Source organism: Cicer arietinum, chromosome 5, assembly GCF_000331145.2.
Source record: "Cicer arietinum cultivar CDC Frontier isolate Library 1 chromosome 5, Cicar.CDCFrontier_v2.0, whole genome shotgun sequence".
In the NCBI taxonomy this organism is placed as follows: Eukaryota; Viridiplantae; Streptophyta; class Magnoliopsida; order Fabales; family Fabaceae; genus Cicer; species Cicer arietinum.
Window position 1 is genome coordinate 61,923,257 of NC_021164.2, and position 24,925 is coordinate 61,948,181.

The 24,925-nt window shown below is 29.3% G+C and overlaps 2 protein-coding genes across 3 annotated transcripts; one reads left to right on the plus strand and one right to left on the minus strand.

Annotated features, from left to right (window-relative positions):
• Positions 1-7,244: 7,244 nt before the first annotated feature.
• On the minus strand, positions 7,245-8,853 carry LOC101512851 (transcription factor MYB17-like). The gene is made up of 3 exons (XM_004501826.4): positions 8,568-8,853; positions 8,348-8,477; positions 7,245-8,200 (listed from the first exon to the last, which is right to left on the minus strand). The coding sequence occupies exons 1-3, from the start codon at positions 8,698-8,700 to the stop codon at positions 7,402-7,404; spliced, it is 1,062 nt and encodes a 353-aa protein (XP_004501883.1). The 5' UTR covers positions 8,701-8,853; the 3' UTR covers positions 7,245-7,401.
• A 9,119-nt stretch (positions 8,854-17,972) lies between these two features.
• On the plus strand, positions 17,973-24,408 carry LOC101513179 (histone deacetylase 6). 2 transcript variants are annotated; one of them, XM_073369093.1, is made up of 6 exons: positions 17,973-18,640; positions 19,269-19,709; positions 19,813-19,955; positions 21,413-21,503; positions 21,583-21,704; positions 23,904-24,229. In XM_073369093.1, exons 1-6 carry the CDS (start codon positions 18,071-18,073, stop codon positions 23,971-23,973), a joined length of 1,437 nt encoding a protein of 478 aa, XP_073225194.1. In that variant the 5' UTR covers positions 17,973-18,070; the 3' UTR covers positions 23,974-24,229. The 2 variants fall into 2 exon arrangements, with proteins under 2 accessions (XP_073225194.1, XP_004501884.1); XM_004501827.4 differs by having other exon boundaries at positions 17,974-18,640; positions 23,907-24,408.
• Positions 24,409-24,925: the final 517 nt, after the last annotated feature.

The window sequence follows — 24,925 nt, forward strand, 5'->3', positions numbered from 1 at the left end:
TTTGATTTTCGTGTCTATTGCAAAAGAAATCAACTTAGCAATCATTTATGCTATAAACATTTTAACTGAATTGATAAAAAAAAAAGTGTATAAGACAGAACTAAACGTACTAGGACTTCTTACATGTTTGTTAATTATCTTTTTAACAAAGATGATTGTTAGTTAATATACGCAATTCCGAAGTTAAGTAATGGATCCCAACTTTACTAGTGATCAGTTAGTTATAATTTATACATATAGTAATTATTCTGATTAATGAATCTCTTTAGGCCTAAAAATATTTGTAGTTGTTAGTAATCGAGGCTATAATAGGTTAATACATACATAGTCAAAAGTATTAGAGGTAAGTATGTCTAGTCACAACAAGTTCTATTTCTATTTAAGTCAAATATGATTAAGAAGTGGTGTTGGGAGATAATTCAGCATTTTGAAACTTATCTTTTGACGATTTTTGAGTTAAACAAATCGAAAAACAATAAGACAACTATGAGATGACTATTTTTTAAGAACCACATAATATGAGAGAGGCAAATGACACACATGTAATAGAAAATGGCACAAAGTGTGATATTATTAGATGAGCAAAGACAAACAACAATCTCAGCTATGACCATGCGCCTATAGCTAAATACAACATTTAGAGCATGATCTTTAGTTGATCATGATCATCGAATATAATTTAAGACACACATTGATCAAAATATATTTTACTCACAATTTATCTTTATTTTACTTTTAGTTATGCTTTATTTAACACTATTTGGAGTAATTAAGTAAACAACAACTGAAAAATATATATAATTTTTTTCTTATCATAATAGTTTAGAGAAGATGATATCATTGTTGAGATGGGAGAAGATTCTCTCCAGTTGTAACTGAGAGTGTAGTCTATTTTGACCCCTTAATAGGAGAGAGATTAAAAAATGAAAGGAAAAAAAAAAGGATTTAAGAGTGGACATTTTTCCACAGGAGGAAAATAATACATAATATTTTTATTCTTATAATATTTTAGGTATTGTGTGAGTCTTTATAATTTTATTTTGTTAAAAAATATCTTGATATTGGAAAGTGTGAATATTTACAAACTATTTTTAATTTTAATTATTAACTACATAACTATTTTAATGTATCTTTAATATATAATAGTATTAATTACATTGTACATAAAATTAAAATTATATATTAAAAATCAAAAGTCATTTTGAAATGTAGAAAAGAGTAAGTAACTTTTACTCGGTATTGATAAAATTGAAGTAATTTGAGGGGGACTTAAATTAAATATGAGAAATGCTAATGAGTGTCATAATCCGCTATTTATAGAATAAAATAATAAATTACTATTAAAAATTGAAATAATTGACTTTTTCAATGTTTTTTTAAGAAGCTAAAATCAATATATTACTAAGTATTTAAGCACAAAAAGTTCCTAAATAACCAACGGAACAAGTTCATACAAAATATATTAAAAAACCTCCAGCCCCAAACTTAAAAACCACCCCCTAAGAAAACAACCACAACCAAATATCAAGAAAATTTATAGAGACCTGAGGGCCACTTCACGGTGGTTTTTAATTTTATATTTTCAAATTTTCAAAAATTAAAGTTAGTTTTCAATTTCTAATTTTTTATTTTTAGAATTGAGTTTCAATTTTTTTTTAATTAAAACACTCTTTCTACCACATTTTATTATTAATTTATTAAATATAAAAAATATTATTACATAATTATATATATATATATTAAATTTTAATTATTTTAAAATAAATCAAATATTATAATTATTATTTATAATAATTTTAATAATAATAGTTGAAAGTTATACTTGTATAAAGTAGTTATTATATAAGTAATTAATTCTCGAAAGTAATTCCAACAGTCAAATGAGATGATCAATAATCAGATATGGTGGTTGGAGTCTGACCAACGATGGTGGTGGTCAACGGTTATTGAAAGTAGGTGGTCGATGGTGGTGGCGATGGTCAGAAGAAGTGGTTGGCAATTGTCGAAAGTAGGTTGATGATGGTGGTGGTGGTCCTAAATTGTGGTCGAAGTATGATTGACAATGGTCGAAGTAGTGGTAATGGTCGATGTTTGTTGGAACTAGGTGGTCGATGGTGGCAGCAGTTGCCAAAAATAGATGATCAGTGACAATGTTGGTCGTGCGTGGTTACGGTGGTTGAAGCTGATGGTCAATCGTTGTAGTTGTTGTTGCCCTACAAATTAACATCAACTAATTGATCACTTGCTAATTTTAAAAGAAAAAATAAATTATAAAACCTATTTTAAAATTCAATAAAAAACCAACTCATTCTTATTTTACATAAACATGTTTTAGTTTTGAAATCATTTTCAAAATCAGAAGCTAGCAATCTTAGAACAATCTCTAAACAATCAAGTGGATTTGTCCACCATTGATCAATTCCAAAGTCAAAATCTTTCAACATTGCTTTAAGCCACCACCAAATCTTTAAACAATACTACATTCATCTATTATTATAAACACTCATTATTTTTTCATTCTTATTAAGAAAAGTTGATAAAATAGTTTATGTATTTATTTTATATATTTATAAAATAATTTTTGTATTTAAATGTGTTAAATTTAATTTTTGATATCTCAAGATAAATTAGTAATATTATTAAGAAGTATATTTAAAAAAAAATACACCTATTAAATTAGTAATATTATAATTAAGGTTAAATTACATCTGTGGTCCCTTAACTTAATTTCAGGTAACGTTTTAGTCATTTATCTTATTTTTTTCCCGATTTAGTCCTTTATTAATAACAATATCAAATAAAGTATGAAAATATGAGTTTATTTGAAGATTTACGTTACGAATTTGATTAAATTTGTATTATATTGAAGAATATAATTAATTTTATGAGTTTTGATTAATTTTTTTTTGAATTTTTGTATAAAAAAGGATAACATTGTTAAAATTTTAAAACATAAAATATCAAATTGTCATTTAAAATTAAAATAAAGGACTAAGTCGGAAAAAAAAAAGATAAAAGACTAAAACGTTACCTGAAATTAAGTTAAGGGAGCAAAGATGTAATTTAGTCTATAATTAAAAATAAATGTAATATCTTAACAAAATCAATTAAAATCCCGTTTCACAAGAATTACTTTTACCTTGGTGACCACCAACGGGGGGACATGGAAAAGCGACTTTAACGTACCGGACATTCCCTTCGTTGATTTCCTTTCGAAGTATGTTGGAACTTCTGTTACAAAAACATAAAGCATTTCTGATTCAATTGGTTAGAATTATTTAAAATTAACGTTATTAAAACATAAAATTTAATATAAAATAAATCATAAATATAATATTCTAATATTTTATAAAAAATAAAATATAACATTATATTTCATATTGTATTTATGTTATATTCTATTATTTTATATAGACTTTTGTGTTTAAATAATATTATTCATTCTTTTAACTAAAGCATGCCTATTTTACTTTCATCTATATAATAATAAATACAATGTTTGAATTTTCTTGTTTTCGTACACTTTTCATTGATATTTCTCTTCCCTTTTTTCCAAGTTTTCTTTTTCATCTTTTTTATTTATATCTAAAACGGTAGTACTCAAGCACCCAAGCTGCCTATTAAGCAGGAAAGCAGCTGCGTCGGCACTCGTTTTTTATTTCACTTTCACCAACAACAAACATAAGTTTTGTAAAAAGAAAACATGAAGACAAAAATGTTTCACCCAACTATCACACCTAAACCTCATATTAAATATTTTAAAAAAATTATTTTATATTAATAAAAATAATTTTTCTAACAATGTATTTTAAAATAATAAAAATTATTTTTGTGAATTGATTATGATGATTATAAAATAAATTTTAATATTTAATAACTTAAAAGTTTAACATATTTTTTTTTAATATAATAAAAAAAGACATTATTTTTAAAAGATATTTTTCACAAAGTAATTTTTTATGAAAAATTTCTTGATTTTTTTAAAATTCTATTATTAAAAAAATTATAACAAATAAATGTAACATTTAAAATAATATTTTATAATAAATTATTTAAATTAGTTTTTTATTTGAAATATTAGTTTTTAAGTTTTTTTAAATAAAGTATAATAAAAATAAAATATTATAAAAAAAAACCGTATTAATTGGGTCCATTATTGACTTTAATTTGGCTCAGAACTCCAAATGATGATTTTGACCACAAGGTCACAGTCTCATCTCCGCAATGTAATTATCGTGTCTTGGCGGCAGAACCTTTGGGTAATTTACGGAAAAACGTGTGAGGTGTGAACATGCTATATATTATACTTGTGCTTTAATCATCTCTCTCGTCAATAATACAAACATTTGTTCTTAAATACTACTCCCTCCATTTATGTATTTCAGAAAAACACATAGTAAAAAAGTCACATGTGTTGCACATATTAGTGTATCATACAAACTTATGTATATTTTATTAGATACTTTTTAGTTCTTAATTTTGTCAATTATAATATTTTATATATTTATAATTTTTTAAAATTTATTATAATCATAAAAGATATATTTTAAATTAAGAATTATATACAAAAATACTTATGAAAATTAATTTTAAAATTTTCTATATTGTATAGTATTTTTTTATACAATATATTAGTGTATATACTAATATTTTTTTAAATGCAATAATTATTATTAGTTGTGTTTGTAAAAAATTTATGAGTTTATGTTATAAATTTAAATCTTAAAAATCAAATATAAAGTAAAATATTATATTATATTTAACTTATTAATTAAAATTTTAAAATTTTAATATTTTAAATTATTTGTTTAAGTTTCGCCAGTATTTATTATTATTGTATGTATTATTACACTCTTTATAAAATAAAATAAAAGATACATGATATATAATGGAATTGCTATATAATTTGAAATGTTATAAGTTGTTTTATCTTTTGAAGTTAAATAAAAAATTAATTTATCCGTATAAGTAAAATATTGAACTGAAAATATAATATCATTAAATTAAATATTTTATTTGAATTTAAATTTCATATTTTTGGCAATTATATGTGTGATTTTCATATACTTTTTAAGAACAAACAAAAATATAAAGATTGATAAAGAGAGGTAGATGGTGGCTCGACGGCAGAAGCTTTGGTTATGAGCGGGGACAACGCAGAGTAGCTGTGACTGAATCAACTTCTTGTTATTAATAATCTGCAGCCATGGCCATGCATGGATGTAGTTTCAACCTTTTAGTACAATTATCGCCGACTAGTCATAGCTACGGTAAAACACTTTAAGTACGATTTGTACAAAAATTAAGGAACCAGCAAAATGTACAGTCACGTTCTGTCTGATCAAATAATTCATCAAATATTAAATCAGAAACCATAAGTGAGCTATAACACACTAGGACATTTATATGCACTTAACACTTACATATAATACAAAAATAATAATGGTAATTCTAGTTTTTGTTTCTTTATTTTCATCAATTAATAAAATTGATTTTTGTATCTTAAAATTCAATAATTTTTTTTCTTTTTATATTTTCGAATTAAAAAATAATAATTTGATATATTTTAAATGATGCGATATACGATTTTATGATATAGAACTATTTAAATACATAAATTATTCATATGTCATTAATTAAATTACAAAATCGAAAGATAAAAATCCGAAGTTAAAAGTTAAGATTTTAGAAGATTTTATTGCGATATTATAGATGTTAATCATTCTACATCATTATTCATATGTCACGTTATTTAAAGTATGTCAAATCATTATTTTGTTAGTTAAAAAAATCATAATGATAATTGTCAGATTTTAAAATCGAGAGACCAATTTCGTCAATGAATAAAAATAAGGCGACTAAAACTGTAATTAAGCCTAAATAATATTAAAGTTCGATGTGAGAATTATAAGGTGTTGAATTTGATTCTCATTAACTAATTTTATAACGAATTAAGTTTGAAAATAGGTTAAAACGAATTAGACTTTACAAGACTTAAAACGGATTTGATAAAACAAATCAAGACATAAATTTCTAATTGAGTCTAACAAGTCCATCATGAATTTATTTTTATGTTCTGACCGAGTCCGATCTTTTTAAAATCTAATATGACTTGTTAATTTATTAAAAATCTAATGTAACTTTTTAAAAATCTATTTTTATAATTTTTTTTAAAAACTAATATAACTTGTTAATTTATTAAAAATCTAATATATTTTTTAAAAAAATCTATTTTATATAAAGACCTTCAAATAAGTAATTTAACGTATTTTTAGGAAAACTAAAGAGCTAGCTAATTTTCTAAAAAAAGAGCTAATAGATTGATTCCATTAAATTTTATGTTTAGATCTAATGTGATATTTTAGAGAATCTAGATTTATACGACATATTTATTTCAACTTTATTTATAATAAGAGTTCATTTGTTATGAATTGTTAGTGTAAATTTTTTTACATCGTTAATCTATTGCAATCATTTATATAGATATGACTTTAAATGTAATTATGATAAAAGTCAAATGTTTTTAATGATGTAACTGTTGTGATTGACTGATATATAGTGTCAATTTTTTTCTCACTGACAGTGTATATAAATTAAATCTATATAACAATATATTTAAATATATCAAAAGTTATTGTAAATTGATATGCTTAAATTACATTTTTTTTTTTTTACAAGAAAAAGATTATAACATTTTATGTATAATAATGTGTACATTACAATGAAGTATATCAACCAATAAGTGGAAACGAGCTAGAGATGTGATTGCTTTAGCAAGCAAGATAGAAATATCCATATTGTTAAATTGAACGTTTTATCTTGGATTTGAATTTGAAAATTCGCAATTGTAAAAGTTAATTTTAGTGATATTTTCCATATATTTTAAGAAGAAGAAAAAAATAAGTATTCCATACAGATAAGTATTTGCACATAGACCTTTATCTTTTGGAGGGACTTATTCAGAAAATATATATACGTGGATGGTGGTCCCTGCACGCAGCAGAATCAAAAATAAATAATCATATGCGAGCAAATTAACACCATTGCTCATATATTGCCAGGAGGAGAAGATAATACATAATCATATGCCAGTAAAGTTTTTCCAATTAAGGCTTTGTGTGAAACTCCGCCACTGATGAATCATGATATGTCTACAACTATTTCTGCCAACTTTTTTATTGTGACTGTGTAAATATAACTGCACATAATACTTAATTCATAAAGTTATTTGACATGTGGAAAAATAAGAACCGTGAAAAATTAACTTCACTCTCAATATGTAATACTAGTCAATCAAATCAGATACATCTGTCAAAAGAAAAATAAATTTTGCTAGAAATTTAATTTAATTTCCTGTGCTATCAACGTCTTTCTATTTTTCCTACTGAAAAAATTTACACTTCATAAATGCTGAAACACATCAAAATTAGCTTCAGTACTATGATCTTCTGACAGTGACCTTAAAGGACAGGCATTGAAATCTATTGAATTATTATGAGTCAGCAACAGTCCTTCTTGCCATGAACTTGTTTTGTTAAACTCTTCTGATTTTACTGCATTCACTTGAAACTGCAACAAAGGATCCAAATACTTGTTCTCACTTTTCCATGAAAAACCAGCTTCATTTGCTCCTTGATAAACACTCATACTTGAGCTGTTGCTTGAACTTTCATTCACCAAAAAAGCTGAGTTATTGTTGTTGTCTGAAAACTCTGAACTATCTACACAAGGCATTGAAGTAAAGAAATAGTTTGAATTGCTTCCAAATTGGTTCTGTTCAAGGCTTGTTGGTTGATAATTTCTCAAACTTAAATTATAATCAAAAGGAGCAACATCCATTTGAAATTCAAAGTAGCATAATGGATCCAAATCCAATGCTGCTGGTTTATTCATGAGGAATTTTCTTGATGCTTCTGTTAAAGCTGCTAAGTCAACAATATTATTATAGTGATTCAAATCACTCATTAGTGAGGATTCATGCATTGTTGGTGTAGCTAAAAACCTTTGAGATTGAGACAGTGGCATTAGCATTGATGATTTTTCTTTCTCTTCCTTTATAAGAGATTCATAATTGAGAAAGGGCTTGTGTGTAGCTGGATCAATCCCTTGCTTCATAAGCTTTTTCTTCAAACATGAATTCCAAAAGTTTTTTATTTCATTATCAGTTCTCCCGGGTAATCGTGCTGCAATTTGAGCCCATCTGACATTATTTGAAATTATTAATCACCAAGTCTAGTGCAAGTGGTTGGTGTGCAGTGTGTGAGAGTGTCGCAAATATTCTCAGGTATCGAGTTCGATTTCTAATAATAATATAAAAACTATTGTTCAGTGTATTATGATATGTTACCTATTTCCAAGTAGTTGATGAAGACTAATAATAAGATTCTGTTCTTGTTGTGAGAACATTCCTCTCTTCAAATCAGGCCTCAAATAATTTATCCATCTCAATCTACAACTCTTTCCACATCTTTGCAACCCTGCAATTGATTCATAAAAAGTGAGTATATATTATAATATGTTGATAATAACTTGAAATGTAATGTAAGTATATAATAACAATATTATACCAGCTAGTTTGGGAACAGAACTCCAAGATCCAACACCAAAGATGGTTATGTAATTGAATAGCTTCTCATCTTCTTCAGGGGACCATAAACCTTTTCTTAGTTTTTGCTTTAAACAACAGGAATGGCGACCCATGAGAGAATGGAGAAAAAGAACAACAGTATTTGTTAATTATAGAGAAAGCAGACTCTGAACTATCAAGTGCTCACTTGTGTTGTGTTCTCTATATAGTGGTTGTGTCATGTCATTACTTAATTATGAGTTGAAAAATACAGTATATGTATATTGAAGGGTGGTAAAACACATTGTATTTGTGATGATTTATTTTAAAGAGATACTTGAGATTTAAGTTATGAGAGAAAGAAAGAAACCTGCGGAAAGTAAAGCAATCAAGTGGAAAAATGTTTTCTATATTATTACTTTTTTTCCATGGAAAAATGTACTAATAAAGTATTACAAGTCTATAACGGTTAAAAACTATTTGTTGGTATTTCATTGATAATAAAAACTATTGCGAGTAGTATAAGAGGTTGATGCTCTATCAGCATCAACTTTGCTATTTGTTGATTGTATGTCAACAAACAATTTTAAAGTTGTTGTGCAAATTTTAAAGTCAACAAACAACAAGTTCATTTATGTCTCGTGTGTTTTTCCACATCAAAAAGTTCATTTTCTTCCATAAACTCCATGCTACAACTGAAAAAAACTGTAGCTGTCTGAACATTCAAACACCCCAAATTTAACATAACATATAATCAAAATTGTGAACTTCCACAATAAGAGACTCCAAATAAAGCCAATTATGTTTTCCACCAACAAGAAACATTTTCAGCACAAATAAAGAAAATGTGTCAAAGAGATTATGTATCATTTTGGCATATCACACAAACTGATAATCAATCTACACCTTTGCTGCTAACCTTCTATCTAGTAGAAATATAACCAAGTTGCAACATAAACTTTTTAACTGTTGGGGGAACTTGCATAGCCCATAATTTATTCCAATCCCCTTCAATCTTCCACTCCTCACCATCAATAAATGTATCAATATAAATACGATAAGCACTTTTAATTGTATAACCTCCTTTACTACTATATTCCATATTGATTCATCGGGTTTTTAAGTTCTAAGAAATACATTTTCAAAATTTCCATCGCATGTTAGTCAAAGATTGATGTAGAGATTGATGTAGAGTCTTTTCTAATTTTTCATCTATGATTTTCTTCCAACATGATTCGGAAAGACCAAATGCTACACCACACATAACTAGAATTATAACTAAAAGACGATTTCACTAAATTTCTATTTGAAAAATATCTAACTTTCAATTTTTTTGTTACATAGTATTAAGATTAGTTAGGAATTTTCAACTTTACGCTTCGAAAATTTACAAAATTAAAGTCAATCATATTATCTATAATATTGACTCTTTGAGTAGTCATTGCACCAACATAACATTCACACTCGTCAAAATTTAAAAGTTGACCAGAAGTTCTTCATATTTTTTTAAAATATCCATAAAGACCTCAAGATTATTCTTAGTGGCGTTATAAAAAATATGAACATCATCAGCATGAAGCGCATAAATAGGAGTAACAAAAGATCTAGCATTGCACACAAAAGAAGCTTCCAATCAACAACCAACTTAAATTGAACTCTACTTAAAGCATATTCATCCAAACAAAACAATAAATGAGATAGGGGATCACCCTATATCTAACACTCTCTTACTAGAAAAAAAATCTAAAGACTTACCATTCACAACAAAAGAAACCTTAGAAGAATTTCAAAGCAACATAGTCACCAAAATATTTATCTTTTAAAAAACCTCTCTGTTTAGTAGATATGATCTTAATAGCAACAAAAAATAACCTATCAACAAAAGCTTTCAAAATGATCTTAAAGATGAAATTAGCAACGACAGTATGTCTAAAATGACAACCTATCCGCACCAATATGCTTAGGAATTAAAACCACTAGATTAAAATTAAAATTGAGGTAACCAACCATCCCTGAAGAACTTCAAAACAGTTTGCACTAGACTATGTTCTAAACCAAATATGTACTTTGTGTAATACAATATTTTACAAACTAGTACTAACACCATAAAATGTATAACAAAATTTATTAGAAATAAGTATAAATTAGATTATTTCATTAAATAGTGATGTCTTTGCGTTTTATTTAAAAAATATAAATTAAATAATCACGAATAAATCAAGTAAAAATGATATTTTCCATGTGAAAGTAAAAGTTTTTTCCTCGAAGTATGCCAAAAAGATAAGAACTACAAAGCAGCTTTGCTATAGAACCTTAAATCCAAAATTTTATCTTAACCTTACGTTTATATTCATATTTTAATAAAAATTCAACTTTATCATTTTTTTCTTAAAAAATTCAAACTTTATATTCTATGGGACAGATTTATGTTGTAACATACTTTAGTTTGAATTTTTAAAAAAGAATTGTATTATAAAAAAAAATTCAAGTTTTTCACATTACATTTGTATTCTAAAAAAACTTTGAAAAGAAAATTCATAACACAAATTTTGAATTTTCAAAAATACAATTGTGTGTGATAAACTTGAAACACGCTTGTGTTCTAAAAAAACTTTTAAAAAAATTTTGAAACGGATAAATGTGTTCTTGAAAATTTAGAAAAAGTTTTTCAATTCACAAAATTCAAATTTTCTAAAACACATTTGTGTTCTGACAAACTTATTTTAAGTCTTCTGAAACTCAGTTGAATTTAGTGGCGTAAAAAAATTATTTTCTTTGAAAAAAAAGGTAGTTTTCATGAAATGTAGGATATTATTAGATAATATTATATATTAGTAGTAAGAGTATTTTAGATTTTTTTATTCTCTCGTATATATAATTATTGTAACTGATAAAACTGCTCCAATGATGTTAGAAATGGCCGTCTTTGAGTTTCTATGCTAGGGCACAAGTCTCTCAACTTCCCAATAGTGAAAAAGATATCTAAAACAGTGAAAAATTGTGTTTTTATGGTTGCTGATGCGCGTCGCGCGCCCCAAGCGCAAGAAACACGCTCCAGGCGCGCCTGGACAGTGTTACTGGTCCGGAAATGCGCCTCAGGTGCAGAAAACGCGCTTCAGGCGCGCCTGGACAATGTTGAATGGCTGAAAACGCGCCTCAGGCGCGGCTGACGCGCTTCAAGCGCACAACATCTACTGTCTGACGTATATTGCATTTGTCTCATCTTTCGAGTCTGAATTTGGTTCCGGTGTCTTCATGAAAGTTGTAGCTTTCAGTTGCACTTGGTTGGACTCCAATTGGATATATACAACTCTAGATATGGCTAAAATACTCTACATATGTCATGTTGATTTCTCACCAAAATTCAGCACTGCACTAAAACAAAGTAACAACGCAAAACTCTGAAAAATCTCTACTTAATCAATGAAATAAGAACATAAACATTTATTAAATAAAAGAAATAAAATTAACAAAATATATCAAATAACTTCTTAATTTAACTAATGATTGAAGATAAATAAGACTAAAACAGTGGGAAAATATGCATATGATGAAGAGTCATCACAACCCCAAACTTAATCTATTGCTTGTCCCCAAGCAACAATTTATTTTAGATTTTGTGCAATTAAAAGAAAATTTAAATTCAATTTCTCAAATCAAATCAATCTCAATTTTCAAAGTTCCAGCTACTACAAAACATTCATCATGCTCTATGGTTGCTTACAAAAAAACGATACAATTTGTACACTTTAGCATTCATTCATCAAGTTCAACTCTCTCTTCACACAATCTAACCAAAATTTATCTCAAGTGTTTAAAAAGGGTTACGAATTTATCACACAAATCTGAGAACATGCATCGCGCTACCATAGGCTTGAAAAAATTCTAGTTAGCAATCACAATGCAGCAAACACATACACTTTTGGAGGACTTTCGGGTTGTAATGGGGCTTAGGTAAGGGTAGGACATTTTGAAATAGTAGGCTTTACTACTTGGAGTTCGACATACATTTCCAAATTATTCTACCATTTTTTATTTTTTCTCCACCTTTTCATTCTGGAGATTCTCAAACATTGACAAAAGAACCAAGAAGATATTATTTACCAAAGTACACAAATTGAATTTTTTTTTCTTCTTTCTTATTTCTTTTTCTTGCTCTTCTTTTTATTTTTTCTTTTTATTTTCTTTTTGTGAGAATCACTACCCCAAACTTAAAAGGTTGCTATCCCATGAGCAACGGCGCCAAAAACTTGATAGCGTTTTAGCAAGTGTACTGAATCGTTGCAAGTAATAATAAAACGGTAGTATACCGAGTGTCGAACTCAAGGATTGTGTGTTTACTATTGAATTATATTTAGTTACTAAAATTGAACAAAAAGTTCCCAAGTTGATTGAAATAATATTTAAAATTGACAGCAGTAGTAAAATTGATCCTTTATAAATTGAGAAAAATGTCAGGGATAAGTTTCACTTCGAATCCAACCTTGGTGTCTAATTTGATCCTAGTTATTGAATTATTACCGCATTCTCTTTATTATTCTTGCCCTAATGTCTTAGTGACATAACCTTTAATTCCAAAGTAACCCTTAATTCCTTAGTAGATTTAAGATTAAAATTAAGCATTGTCGTATAGAAATTCTCTTGTAAATTATTGCTTTGCAACTAATTTAATTGGTTTCATGACCTGCACCTATGTCTAGACTACAAATTCATGAATTTCCCATCTCAAGCATTCGTAAAGTCCACTTCCGTTTCAAAATACAAATCGTAGAACATTTTAATGTTGATCAAGCAATAAAAAGCATTAAGCACATATATGAGAAAAATAATTCAACAAACTCATTCATATAACTAGAAATCAAATCACAAAAGTAAGGGTTTCATCTTGTTATACTCATCTCTAACAAATAGGTTTAGTTACTCATGACATAGATAAAAGAGATAGAGATTAGAGAAGAATTACAAGAAGGATCCATGAATGATTCTTGATAAAACTGCTCCAATGATGTTAGAAACGACCGTCTTTGAGTTTCTATGCTAGGGCACAAGTCTCTCAACTTCCCAAGAGTCAAAAAAATGCCTAAAATAGTAAAAAAATTGCGTTTTTATGGTTACTGATGCGCGTCGCGCGCCCCATGCGCGTCTGGCGCGCTTCAAGCGCTCAACATCTGTTGTCCGGCGTATATTGCATTTTTCTCCTCTTTTGATTCTGAATTTGGTTCTTGTGTCTTCATGAAAGTTGTAGCTATGGATCTTAGATTTCATTTGCACTTGGTTGGACTCCAATTGGACATCTAAAACTCCAGATATGGCTGAAATACTTTATATATGTCATGTTGATTTCTCACCAAAATTCAGCACTGCACTAAAACACAACGTAATGTAAAATTACGAAAAATTACTACTTAATCAATGAAATAAAACACAAAACATCTTATTAACTCAAAGAACAAAAATCAACAAAATATATCAAATAAATCCTTAATTTAACTAATGATTGAGGATAAATAAGACTAAAATAGTGGGAAAATATGCATATGATGAAGAGTCATCAGTAACCCTCTCACATTAATGTTGTTGTTCATTTGGTTTATGAAACCCTAGTGGGTTCTTTGTCTTCCTCTTCTCTTCATCTTCCTCCCTTCTATGTCTACCACTTATGTCGCATTCTACTTTCTTTCTATGTTGATGATATGATTATTACATGTGATGATATTAGTGGAATCAATGAGTTGAAATTGCAATTAGCCAAGTATTTTGAGATGAAGGACTTGAGAACTCTTCGTTATTTCTTGGGGATTGAAGTTGCCTACTCTCTTAAAGGCTACCTTCTTTCTCAATCCAAGTACATTGTCAACATTATTGAACATACTCGTATTTTTTATAATAGAGCAACATATACTCCTCTTGAGTTGAATGTGAAATATGCTCCCTCGAATGGTGTTCCTTTATCAGATCTCACTTTGTACCGTACTTTGGTTGTCAACTTGATATATCTTACGATTACCAGACTTGATATTGCTTATGTTGTTCATATTATCAATGGGTTTGTTGTCTCTTCCACTATAATATGTTGGGCAGTTGTTCTTCGTATTCTTCGTTATCTACGAGGAACTCAATTTCAAAGCCTTCTCTTTCCATCGTCAGCCTCATTTGAGTTACGTGCTTATTTTTATGCTAATTAGGTTGGTGACACCACTTATCGTAAGTCCACTACAAGATGTTGTATTTTCTTGGAGACTTTTTTATTTCTTGGAAGAGTAAGAAACAAGACACTGTCTCTCACTTTTCTACGTAAGCTGAGTATCGTGCTATGATATCCACTATTGCTGAAATAATATGGTTGTGTTGGCTTCTATCTGATATGGGTATCTCTATTTCTGAGCCAACTCCGATGCATTGCGATAACAAGAATGCTATTTAAATTGCTCATAACCGGTCTTTCATGAATGCACCAAACACATTGAGATTGATTGTCATCTTACTCGTCATCATCTTCAGCATGAAACTATTACTCTACCGTATGTCTTTGTTACCTTACAGATTGATGATTTATTCATAAAGATGCATTCCGATAAACGTTTTCATTTTTTGGTTGACAAACTCTCAATGTTTCATGTTAAAGCATCGTGAGTTTGAGGGAAGATATTAAATAATATTATTATATATTAGTAGTAAGCGTATTTTAGATTTTTCTATTTTCTTGTATATATACTTATTGTAACCATATCACATTAATATTGTTGCTCATTTGATTTATGAAATCCTAGTAGGTTATTTGTCTTCATGTTCTCTTCATCTTTCTCCATTCTATATTGATCATTGTTAACATAAATTATTATAAAAGTGGAGTATAAGTTAAAATTTTCAATAAATGAACATGACAAATAAGTAGGTCAACAAACATAACTAATTTTATTTATCCGATTTACTTTGATTTGTTTTACACGACTTAAAACTTAATTTTTAGGCGGCTTTCTAAGATGAAAGATCTATTAATTTCCTCAATCCTTGTACTATTAACTTTGACCATAAAATTAAATAAGTTTACATGATCTTACCAATCGTTATCATATTGAATCGAATCAAGTGTCCTTTACATATATTCTTTTTTTCTCCCTCTCTATCTCATCTCAACTTCAGCATCCTCACTCAAAGAAGAATGAAAGTTTTTTTTTTTCTTCGGTTTCAGATTTGAACCCCTTTGAACAATTTATCAAAAATATGAGTTAAATATTTTTTTTCACCCACAATCTCATATCTACTTTTTATGGCTTTTAATAATCATTAGTTCAACGAACTCACTTGCACAATATACACTTTTAAATCTACGTTTAATTTATGTACTCAATAAGATGAAATGAATGAGGGATTTCTCTTATTTCTCTATTTAATATTTTTCAGTATTGAAATTGTCTTCATCGTCGACCGTAAACTAAGGCGAAGACAATTTTAAGCATTGATAGATAGTTTAATGACGGGGAAAAGAAAACGACGTAAAATAATCAATACACTAATATTAAAAGACATATTTAAAACCTCAATAGTACGAGATATAATGAGAAAAAGAGAAAATGATGAATAGGGTTTTATTTTTTTAGATGAGGGAAGATGTGAATAATAATTTTATATTTTTATGATTTAAAAACCCATTTCATTTTTCTCACAAAAAGAAAGTATGGTGTGTGTTTTTTTTCTTAATAGATGTTTTTGTTGAAACATTAATGGAAATGAAACTTAGAATTAGAGAACAGAGAGAAAAAATAAAATAGATTTAATTTTGTAGAGTGCATGATAATAATATGTAAACTCATTTATTAAGATAGCGCAGACTATAAAAATCCAACTCAAACTTGAGTAAAACATTTGTTTAATTAATTCCAGTAATACATCACACGCCCAAATCCAATTCGAATCCCCTAAATTTTAATAACCTATAACTTGAAGTTGAACAAGAAGTAGCTATTTTTATGGCACCCTTGAACTATCTTCTAAATGATAAATAAATTATTTATTCACTGAAACTCTAATTTTTTTTTTTTACACAGCTATCCTAATTAAATCAATATTATTATTACTTTATTTTTACAAATATTATGCAATATTACTTAATACTACTTCTGTCCCTAATAAAATTATTAGGTTATTTGAGAAAACTATTATATTTAAATATAAATATATTTTAACTTATTAAGTATATATTTTTTAAATTATAAAAAATTAAATTTAATACATTAAATACAAAAATTATTTTAAAAACATTAATATATCAATTACTTATTAATAAAAATGAAAAAAGGACACAACAGTAATATAATATATGTTAAATTACATCTGTGGTCCTTTAACTTAATTTCAGGTAACGTTTTAGTCCTTTATCTTTTTTTTTCTTCTCGATTTAGTCATTTACTCCTAAAAATATCAAATAAAGTATGAAAATATGAGTTTATTTGAAGATTTGCGTTACGAATTTGATGAAATTTGTATTATATTGAAAAATATAAATAATTTTATGAGTTTTGATTGAATTTTTTTTTTGAATTTTTGTATAAAAAAGGATATCATTGTTGAAATTTTAAAACATAAAATATCAAATTGTCACTTAAAATTAAAATAAAGGATCAAGTCAGAAAAAAAAAAAAAAAAGATACCTTACCTGAAATTATTAAAATAAAGGATCAAGTCAGAAAAAAAAAAGATACGTTACCTGAAATTAAGTTAAGGGACACGAATGTAATTTAGCCTATAATATAATTTGAGTATAAATTTAAAATTTTAGTTGGATTATGAGTATCACTGTAGTGTGGAAGTAATTACAGAGAGAAGAATTGTTGAAATTTTAAAACATAAAATATCAAATTATCACTTAAAATTAAAATAAAGGATAAGTCAGAAAAAAAAAAGATATATTAACTGAAATTAAGTTAAGGGACACGAATGTAATTTAGCCTATAATATAATTTGAGTATAAATTTAAAATTTTAGTTGGATTATGAGTATCACTGTAGTGTGGAAGTAATTACAGAGAGAAGAATTGTTGAAATTTTAAAACATAAAATATCAAATTATCACTTAAAATTAAAATAAAGGATAAGTCAGAAAAAAAAAAGATATATTAACTGAAATTAAGTTAAGGGACACGAATGTAATTTAGCCTATAATATAATTTGAGTATAAATTTAAAATTTTAGTTGGATTATGAGTATCACTGTAGTGTGGAAGTAATTACAGAGAGAAGAATTGTTGAAATTTTAAAACATAAAATATCAAATTATCACTTAAAATTAAAATAAAGGATAAGTCAGAAAAAAAAAAGATATATTAACTGAAATTAAGTTAAGGGACACGAATGTAATTTAGCCTATAATATAATTTGAGTATAAATTTAAAATTTTAGTTGGATTATGAGTATCACTGTAGTGTTGAAGTAATTACAGAGAGAAGAAAGAGGAATAGAGAGGGAAAAGAAAAGAAGGGTTTGACGGAACCGAAATTGAATTGGGAATGGGTAGCGGTGAAATGGGAGTAGCGGCAGAAAGCGACGGTGCTTCGCTACCGTCAGTCGGCACCGACGCAATGAAAAGAAGAGTCACATACTTCTACGAACCTACCATCGGCGATTATTACTACGGTCAAGGTCACCCAATGAAACCCCATAGAATACGAATGGCACACAATCTCATCGTTCATTACTCACTCCACCGTCGTATGCAAATTAACCGTCCTTTCCCCGCCGGTCCTGACGACATCCGCCGTTTTCACTCCGACGACTACGTCGACTTCCTTTCCTCCGTTTCCCCCGAAATTCTCTCCGAGAGTTCTCATTCTCACTACCGTCAGCTCAAGCGTTTCAATGTTGGTGAGGATTGTCCCGTTTTTGACGGACTTTTTCCTTTCTGTCAGGCTTCTGCTGGTGGATCCATCGGCGCTGCTGTTAGACTTAACCGTAATGATGCTGATATTGCTATTAACTGGGCTGGTGGTTTGCATCATGCCAAGAAGGCGGAAGCTTCTGGATTTTGCTATGTTAATGATATTGTTCTCGGTATTCTTGAGCTTCTCAAAGTTCATAGGGTATTTTTTCTTTTTATTTCTTTAACTTGCTAAACTGAATTTTCTTTTTCAATTATATAACTATCAAAGTTTATGCTTGTAAGTCTTTTTTCTTTCTTTCTTTCTCATTCATGACTTTCTTGGTGCCCTAGATTGCTTCGAACCGATTGTCTGTAAAATAGTTTTTGAACTACGAAATGAGGTTAAAGTTGAAATACACATTTGACATTAAGAAATATAACTTGATGATGTAAAAGTTGGCATGAGTTTTGTGAACACCAGTGATAATTGTTATGAAAAACCATTTGCATTTATCATTTTAAAATCGGAATTTTGGCATTTACACTGTATTTTTAGTATGCATGCATCTATCTATGTTTAGGAAAATTTTATAATGACAGATATTCAATTCACTCACACCTGTAAGAGTATATATACTTTTTGAAGTGACGGTGTAGTGTCTGAGCACATGTATACTGTATAGCTACTATTTTGAAGGGTCAATATTTCTTTCCTTATGCCAAACATAAAATCAAAATGGAATTGAATACATGCTAGTTACGTTGATGTCAGTTCTTGTTTCTTGTTATCTTTATCATATGTACTTTCGTCCTTTCCTGAATATATTGTTTTGTCTATGTTATGTCAGCGTGTGCTGTATGTTGATATTGATGTCCACCATGGAGATGGCGTTGAGGAGGCATTTTACACTACTGATAGAGTGATGACAGTCTCATTTCACAAGTTTGGTGATTTTTTCCCAGGAACTGGGCATATTAAAGATACTGGGTGTGGCCTTGGAAAGGACTATGCCCTAAATGTTCCTTTGAATGATGGAATGGATGATGAGAACTTCCGCGGTCTGTTCCGTCCAATCATGCAAAAAGTCATGGACATTTATCAACCTGATGCAGTTGTTCTTCAATGTGGAGCTGATTCATTGTCTGGTGACAGGCTGGGTTGCTTCAACTTGTCTGTGAAGGGACATGCAGATTGCCTTCGTTTCCTTAGATCTTTCAATGTTCCTCTCATGGTTTTGGGTGGGGGAGGATACACAGTACGGAACGTTGCTCGTTGTTGGTGTTACGAGGTTCCTTTCTTGCTCTGCTTGTGCAGGATTATGAATAACACATTTTAGTGATGGCCGAATATATTATTTATTGATTATTATTTTGCTCTTTCTTTGTTTTTAGACAGCAGTGGCAGTAGGAGTGGAGCCCAGTAATAAGTTGCCATACAACGAATATTATGAATATTTCGGCCCAGACTATACACTACATGTTGAACCAAACAACATGGAGAACCTAAACACACCCAAGGATATGGAAAAAATCAGGTGATTCTCTATTGCTTTTTGATTGGATTAGAATTGATGATTTTATTTTTTTAATCGTAATTATGAAAGTAAATACTAGCCATCCATAATTATGAAGTTGATTACTGCCAAGTTACATCCTTTCTACTGATATTTTGACTTTTCCTGAATCTTATAAATAGTTACATTCCATGAACATGCTGTAGCTTACACCTCGAATGTGGCCATTTCTGTTGTTGGAAATTGGAATTGTGTTGGCTGTGAAGACTTTTTGAATTATTCTAGATTTCACATATCTAAAGTCATGGGTGGAGCTTGATCCATTTCTGTGATGGAACCAAAATAGTTAATTAATATACTTGATTTAAAATTATTCATATTAAATTCCACTGTAGCATGATGATAGGAATGTTTTTGGATTATAGGAAGAAGGGGCTATATTATGTAGAGAGCATATTTTCCCTCACAGGGTGCATAAAATTGCCAAAAAATACTCACCCAGGATCAATACCATGCCCTAGTACTTGCTTAAAGATGCCTAACCCCTGCAGCACTACAAAGACATGTGACATAGATGGAAAATGTTATATATTTTAATATAAAACTGATACTATAATGTGTATTTATATATACTAATTAAGAAAAAAACATTGGGGATGCCATGGCATTTCTTGTCACCAAGCTTTTAAAAATGTGAAGTAACTTTAGATAACTATGTAGTCAATAGCGTGCTATAGCAGCTGGTGGCCTCTATTGGAAGTCTTTTGTGGAGAAGTATGTTGTAGGGGATGTAGCTCCTGCAATAGTTGCTATAATTGCAGCTGATAAATGCTCCAGGAAAAAAACCTTGATCTATTAGCAATTTCTTGAATTTGACATTTTTTTGGTATTTACTTAAGACCTATGATTTGTTTTTCTCATTTATGATTTTGCTTCATGAATTTTGAGTATTATTTTAATACTCCCTCCGGTTCATTTTAGAAGAGACAAATGGGATAAAAATTGGTCAACCAAAAGTTGATTTTCAGCATTTATATATATAGCATTAGTTAATTGTTTGATATGCATAAAAAAATTAGAATAGCAGTCATCCTGCTATGAACTTACCCTACAACTTTCTTTAAGTTGTCTGCTTCGTGGCACTATCTAGGATTGATGACCATAGATTTTAGGTAGATCACTACCACCTGAGCATAGCTAATGTGGTACCTGGATCCCTATCAAAGGTGTGGACCGGGGAGCAAGCTTCAAATCCTCTCTCCTTGGCTAATTAATGCTATCTCCCTAAAGACCAGAAAATGGAACGACATCCTGTTATGTTTTTAAGATTGAGCTTGATATGTACAGTCACAATTAAGTGTTTTAATGAGAGATTTTCAACTTTTTCATATAGTCATGCGTTACTTATGCTTCAATTGATACTAGGATTTTCTTGGAGCCAATGTTAATTTAAATGGATTATTTTAATTGACTTTCAGGAACATTTTACTTGAACAACTTTCCAGTCTTCCTCATGCACCCAGTGCACCTTTTCAGACAACACCATCAACCACACAAGTTCCAGAAGAGGTTTGTTTTTCTTAAACTGGTGGAATATATTGTCCTTCCATTTTCTTTTAGTTTGATTTTATTTAGTGAATGGATTCAGGAAGAAGAGGACATGGATATAAGACCAAAACGTCGCATGTGGAGTGGTGAAGATTATGATTCTGATCCTGATGAAGATGACAAGGCCGGTGTAAAGAACTCAACTTTAACTGCTCATATGAGGTGAATAGTTAAAATGCATTTGGTTGCTCACCCTTATAGTGTAGGAGTAGCCTAGTAGCCGTAGGTAGATAGTTATGGATTTGTTCATTGGACAGTAATTTTAGTGCTCTATGTAGGTTGGAGATTCTAGCCTCAAATTTAAGGTGGAAGTTTTGTATCTGTTTTTTCTACTTCTCTACTTAGCCATTTGTATATGTTTTTTCTATTTCTCTTGGAAGATGCAACAAACCTTAATGAAATTACAGTGGCAAAATGCATTTAACCTTTAACGGTTGTTTGTTTCATGCATTCAAAGCTTATTTCTTAGAATGTGAGGATGAGTATCATACATTCCCGTTAAGGAGTTAGGAAGCCAGTGATTTGTGTTGAAGTTGTGGGATTTTAGAGAAATAGAGGAGAGAAAATAATAAGAGCTTGAATATTATTGATAATAGCTTTATGGTAACTAGATACAAAATACTCAATAGTATTCTCTATTTATATACATAGACTAAATACTAAATCAGGAACAAATCATACTAATAATGAGAGATGTTATAAGATATCTCTATGATTATAAATTGATCATAAGAAATAACTCAAGATACTATAACATAAAATAAAATATATTATAAGATATTTTCTAATATTCTAACACTCTCCCTCAAGCTAAAACTTACTAAGCTTTAGCTTGTTACAAGAAAACAATGTATTGCTCCGCAAAATAATAAAAATGGATGGAAATGCAACTCAAGGATGAAGGTTAAATCAGAGAGAATTGCTATAAATATAATCTAGCCAGATAGCCTGAATGATCATTAGCTTGAGAGAAATTCATGACAAACAACTGAACAAAGCAAGGTTCGTTCTTCTAAAAACTGTATTTGGAAGCTTCAAGCCAATAATACCGGAGACCCAAAATATTTAAGCTTGAAGTTATGTCTACCAAATGCTTCGAGGAGAGAGAGGCGAGACCAGTACATCGATGAACATGCATCTAGATGCGGAGAGAAGCACACCGACGGGAAGGAGACACATCGGATTAAGCACACTGAATGTGTGCAACTTAACTGAAACACAAGGGAAACGTCGACCGAATGAGTGAATGACGATAAAAGAAATTCTGAACATGTCGAAAGGATGACACAACAGAGATTTTGAAGACATGCTGAAAGGATGACCCAGCGGCGTTAAACCCGTCTTGAAGAGAGTAATCGAACACCAAGGAGAGCGGCTGCCCGTGTATCGAACACAGAGGAAAAGACAGTGCATGTGACAACGTTTGGTGACGTGCTTTGGAATGTGGACTGACTTGGAAGACACGAAGCTGATAGAGTGGTTTTTCGCCAGAGAAGCCACCGAAAACAAGGGTGATGCCGGTGGCAGCAGCGGATCTGGACGGAAAACGTTGCAACAGGTGTCAAAAAAGGATCGTAAAAAACAAATAACGATTGTTTAGGAGGCTCGTTGAAAAGAGATGCAAAAGTGATGGAGAAGTATGAGAACTCACGAAGAGATCACATCGAAAAAGAGAACTATGATTACATTCCCAAACTTTTGGGAACGGGAAAGCGGAATATTAGCGAGACAGTTCAAGGAGGATTGAAATATACTCTAGATACCATGTTGAAGTTATGGGATTTTAGAGAAAAGGAGGAGAGACAATAATAGGAGCTTGAATATTATTGATAATAGCTTTATGGTAACTTGATACAAAAGAGTCAATAGTATTATCTATTTATAAAAATATATAGACTCAATACTAAATCAGGAACAAATCATACTAATACGGAGAGATATTATAAGATATTTTCTAATATTCGAACAATTTGATTTGAGTAGTTCTTGTAGTTCCCTGGTAGCCAATAGACATTGGTTTTGTTTTTAAAAATTATAGTTGTGTACTTTTTGTTCTTAGAAATATGATTTACTCAAATTTTTCTCACATATTAGTTTAATGCCAAGGGTGGAAATCTTACTTTCCATGAAAATAAATCATAACCAGTTGTAACTTCTCACTCCCACGTCATTTTACTTCATATGTTTTAATTTTTAAATTAAATAAATTTGATATTTTTTTTATAAATTTTGTAATTACTTAACACATTAATTTTAGTGTTAAGGTTACTATATTGAAAAGGTTATCTTATCATTTGCATATGAATTTGATTACCATTTAGTTCCTTTTCTGAAAAGCTAAGAAATATACACTACATGAAGCAGGTGTACAGCAGATGAGATGGAAGAAGATAAGCCAGAAGTTAAGCCTGATGTGCATTCGACGTCTTAATAGTGAGTGATATAACGGAGCAAGTTCTAGACTACCATGTTAGTTGGAAGCTCATTATAGTTTGAGCTTTGTGTTAACACATTTTGTTCCTTAGCTATGAATGTGTTTTGAAGTTTAGATCTTTTGATGTAAATGTATAAAGTAGGAAGCATTTTACCCGGGGATGGTGCCATTGTGGGTTTTTGGAAGTACACCACCCCAAAAATATATTTTGTGCGATAAAGTGAATGAATGAACATGGGAATTTCCCGATCTACATTCGCGTCCATCTGACAATAGATACAGGGTTGCTAAAACTTGGTGTTACTTTTTTTTGGTTTTTATTGTGTTTATGCTGTTTGTATACCGTGTAGAAAAGATGGAACAGTCCCAACAAATGATTAGGAACCCTCTGGGCTTGATATTGACAATACTATTCTTCGACTATTTCTTTGATCACCCTCTCTTTTTTCCTGCGTTATTGTTAGCCAGCTAAATAATGTTTAGTTTGATGCGAATTTTGGTACCAAATCTATATGAGATAGGATAAGGGTGGCTAAATATATTTATTTAAGCTAGAAATGACATTTTGACAAGATGGTTAATCCATAAACATCATATTTATTAATAATTCAAATTTGTCTGGGTTTTTAAATACTCATAATACTTATAAACTATAAATGACGTTTAACATGATGATTAATTCTGTTTAGAATCATTAGTTCCTAATATTTGCATTCCAATTGCTCACATTATCTAAAAAGTATTTCAAACTTAATCATTGTATAATATTAATTAAACTATTTATTACCTAAAATAAAATATAACATGATGAGATTTTTATTTATATTACTTATAATTACTTAATATTATCCTAATCTATACGCACAAGAATGAACATTAAGTGTGAATCAAATGGTCTAATAGCATTGATTTTATTAATTTTGAATAGTCTCTAATATTATTTTACAAA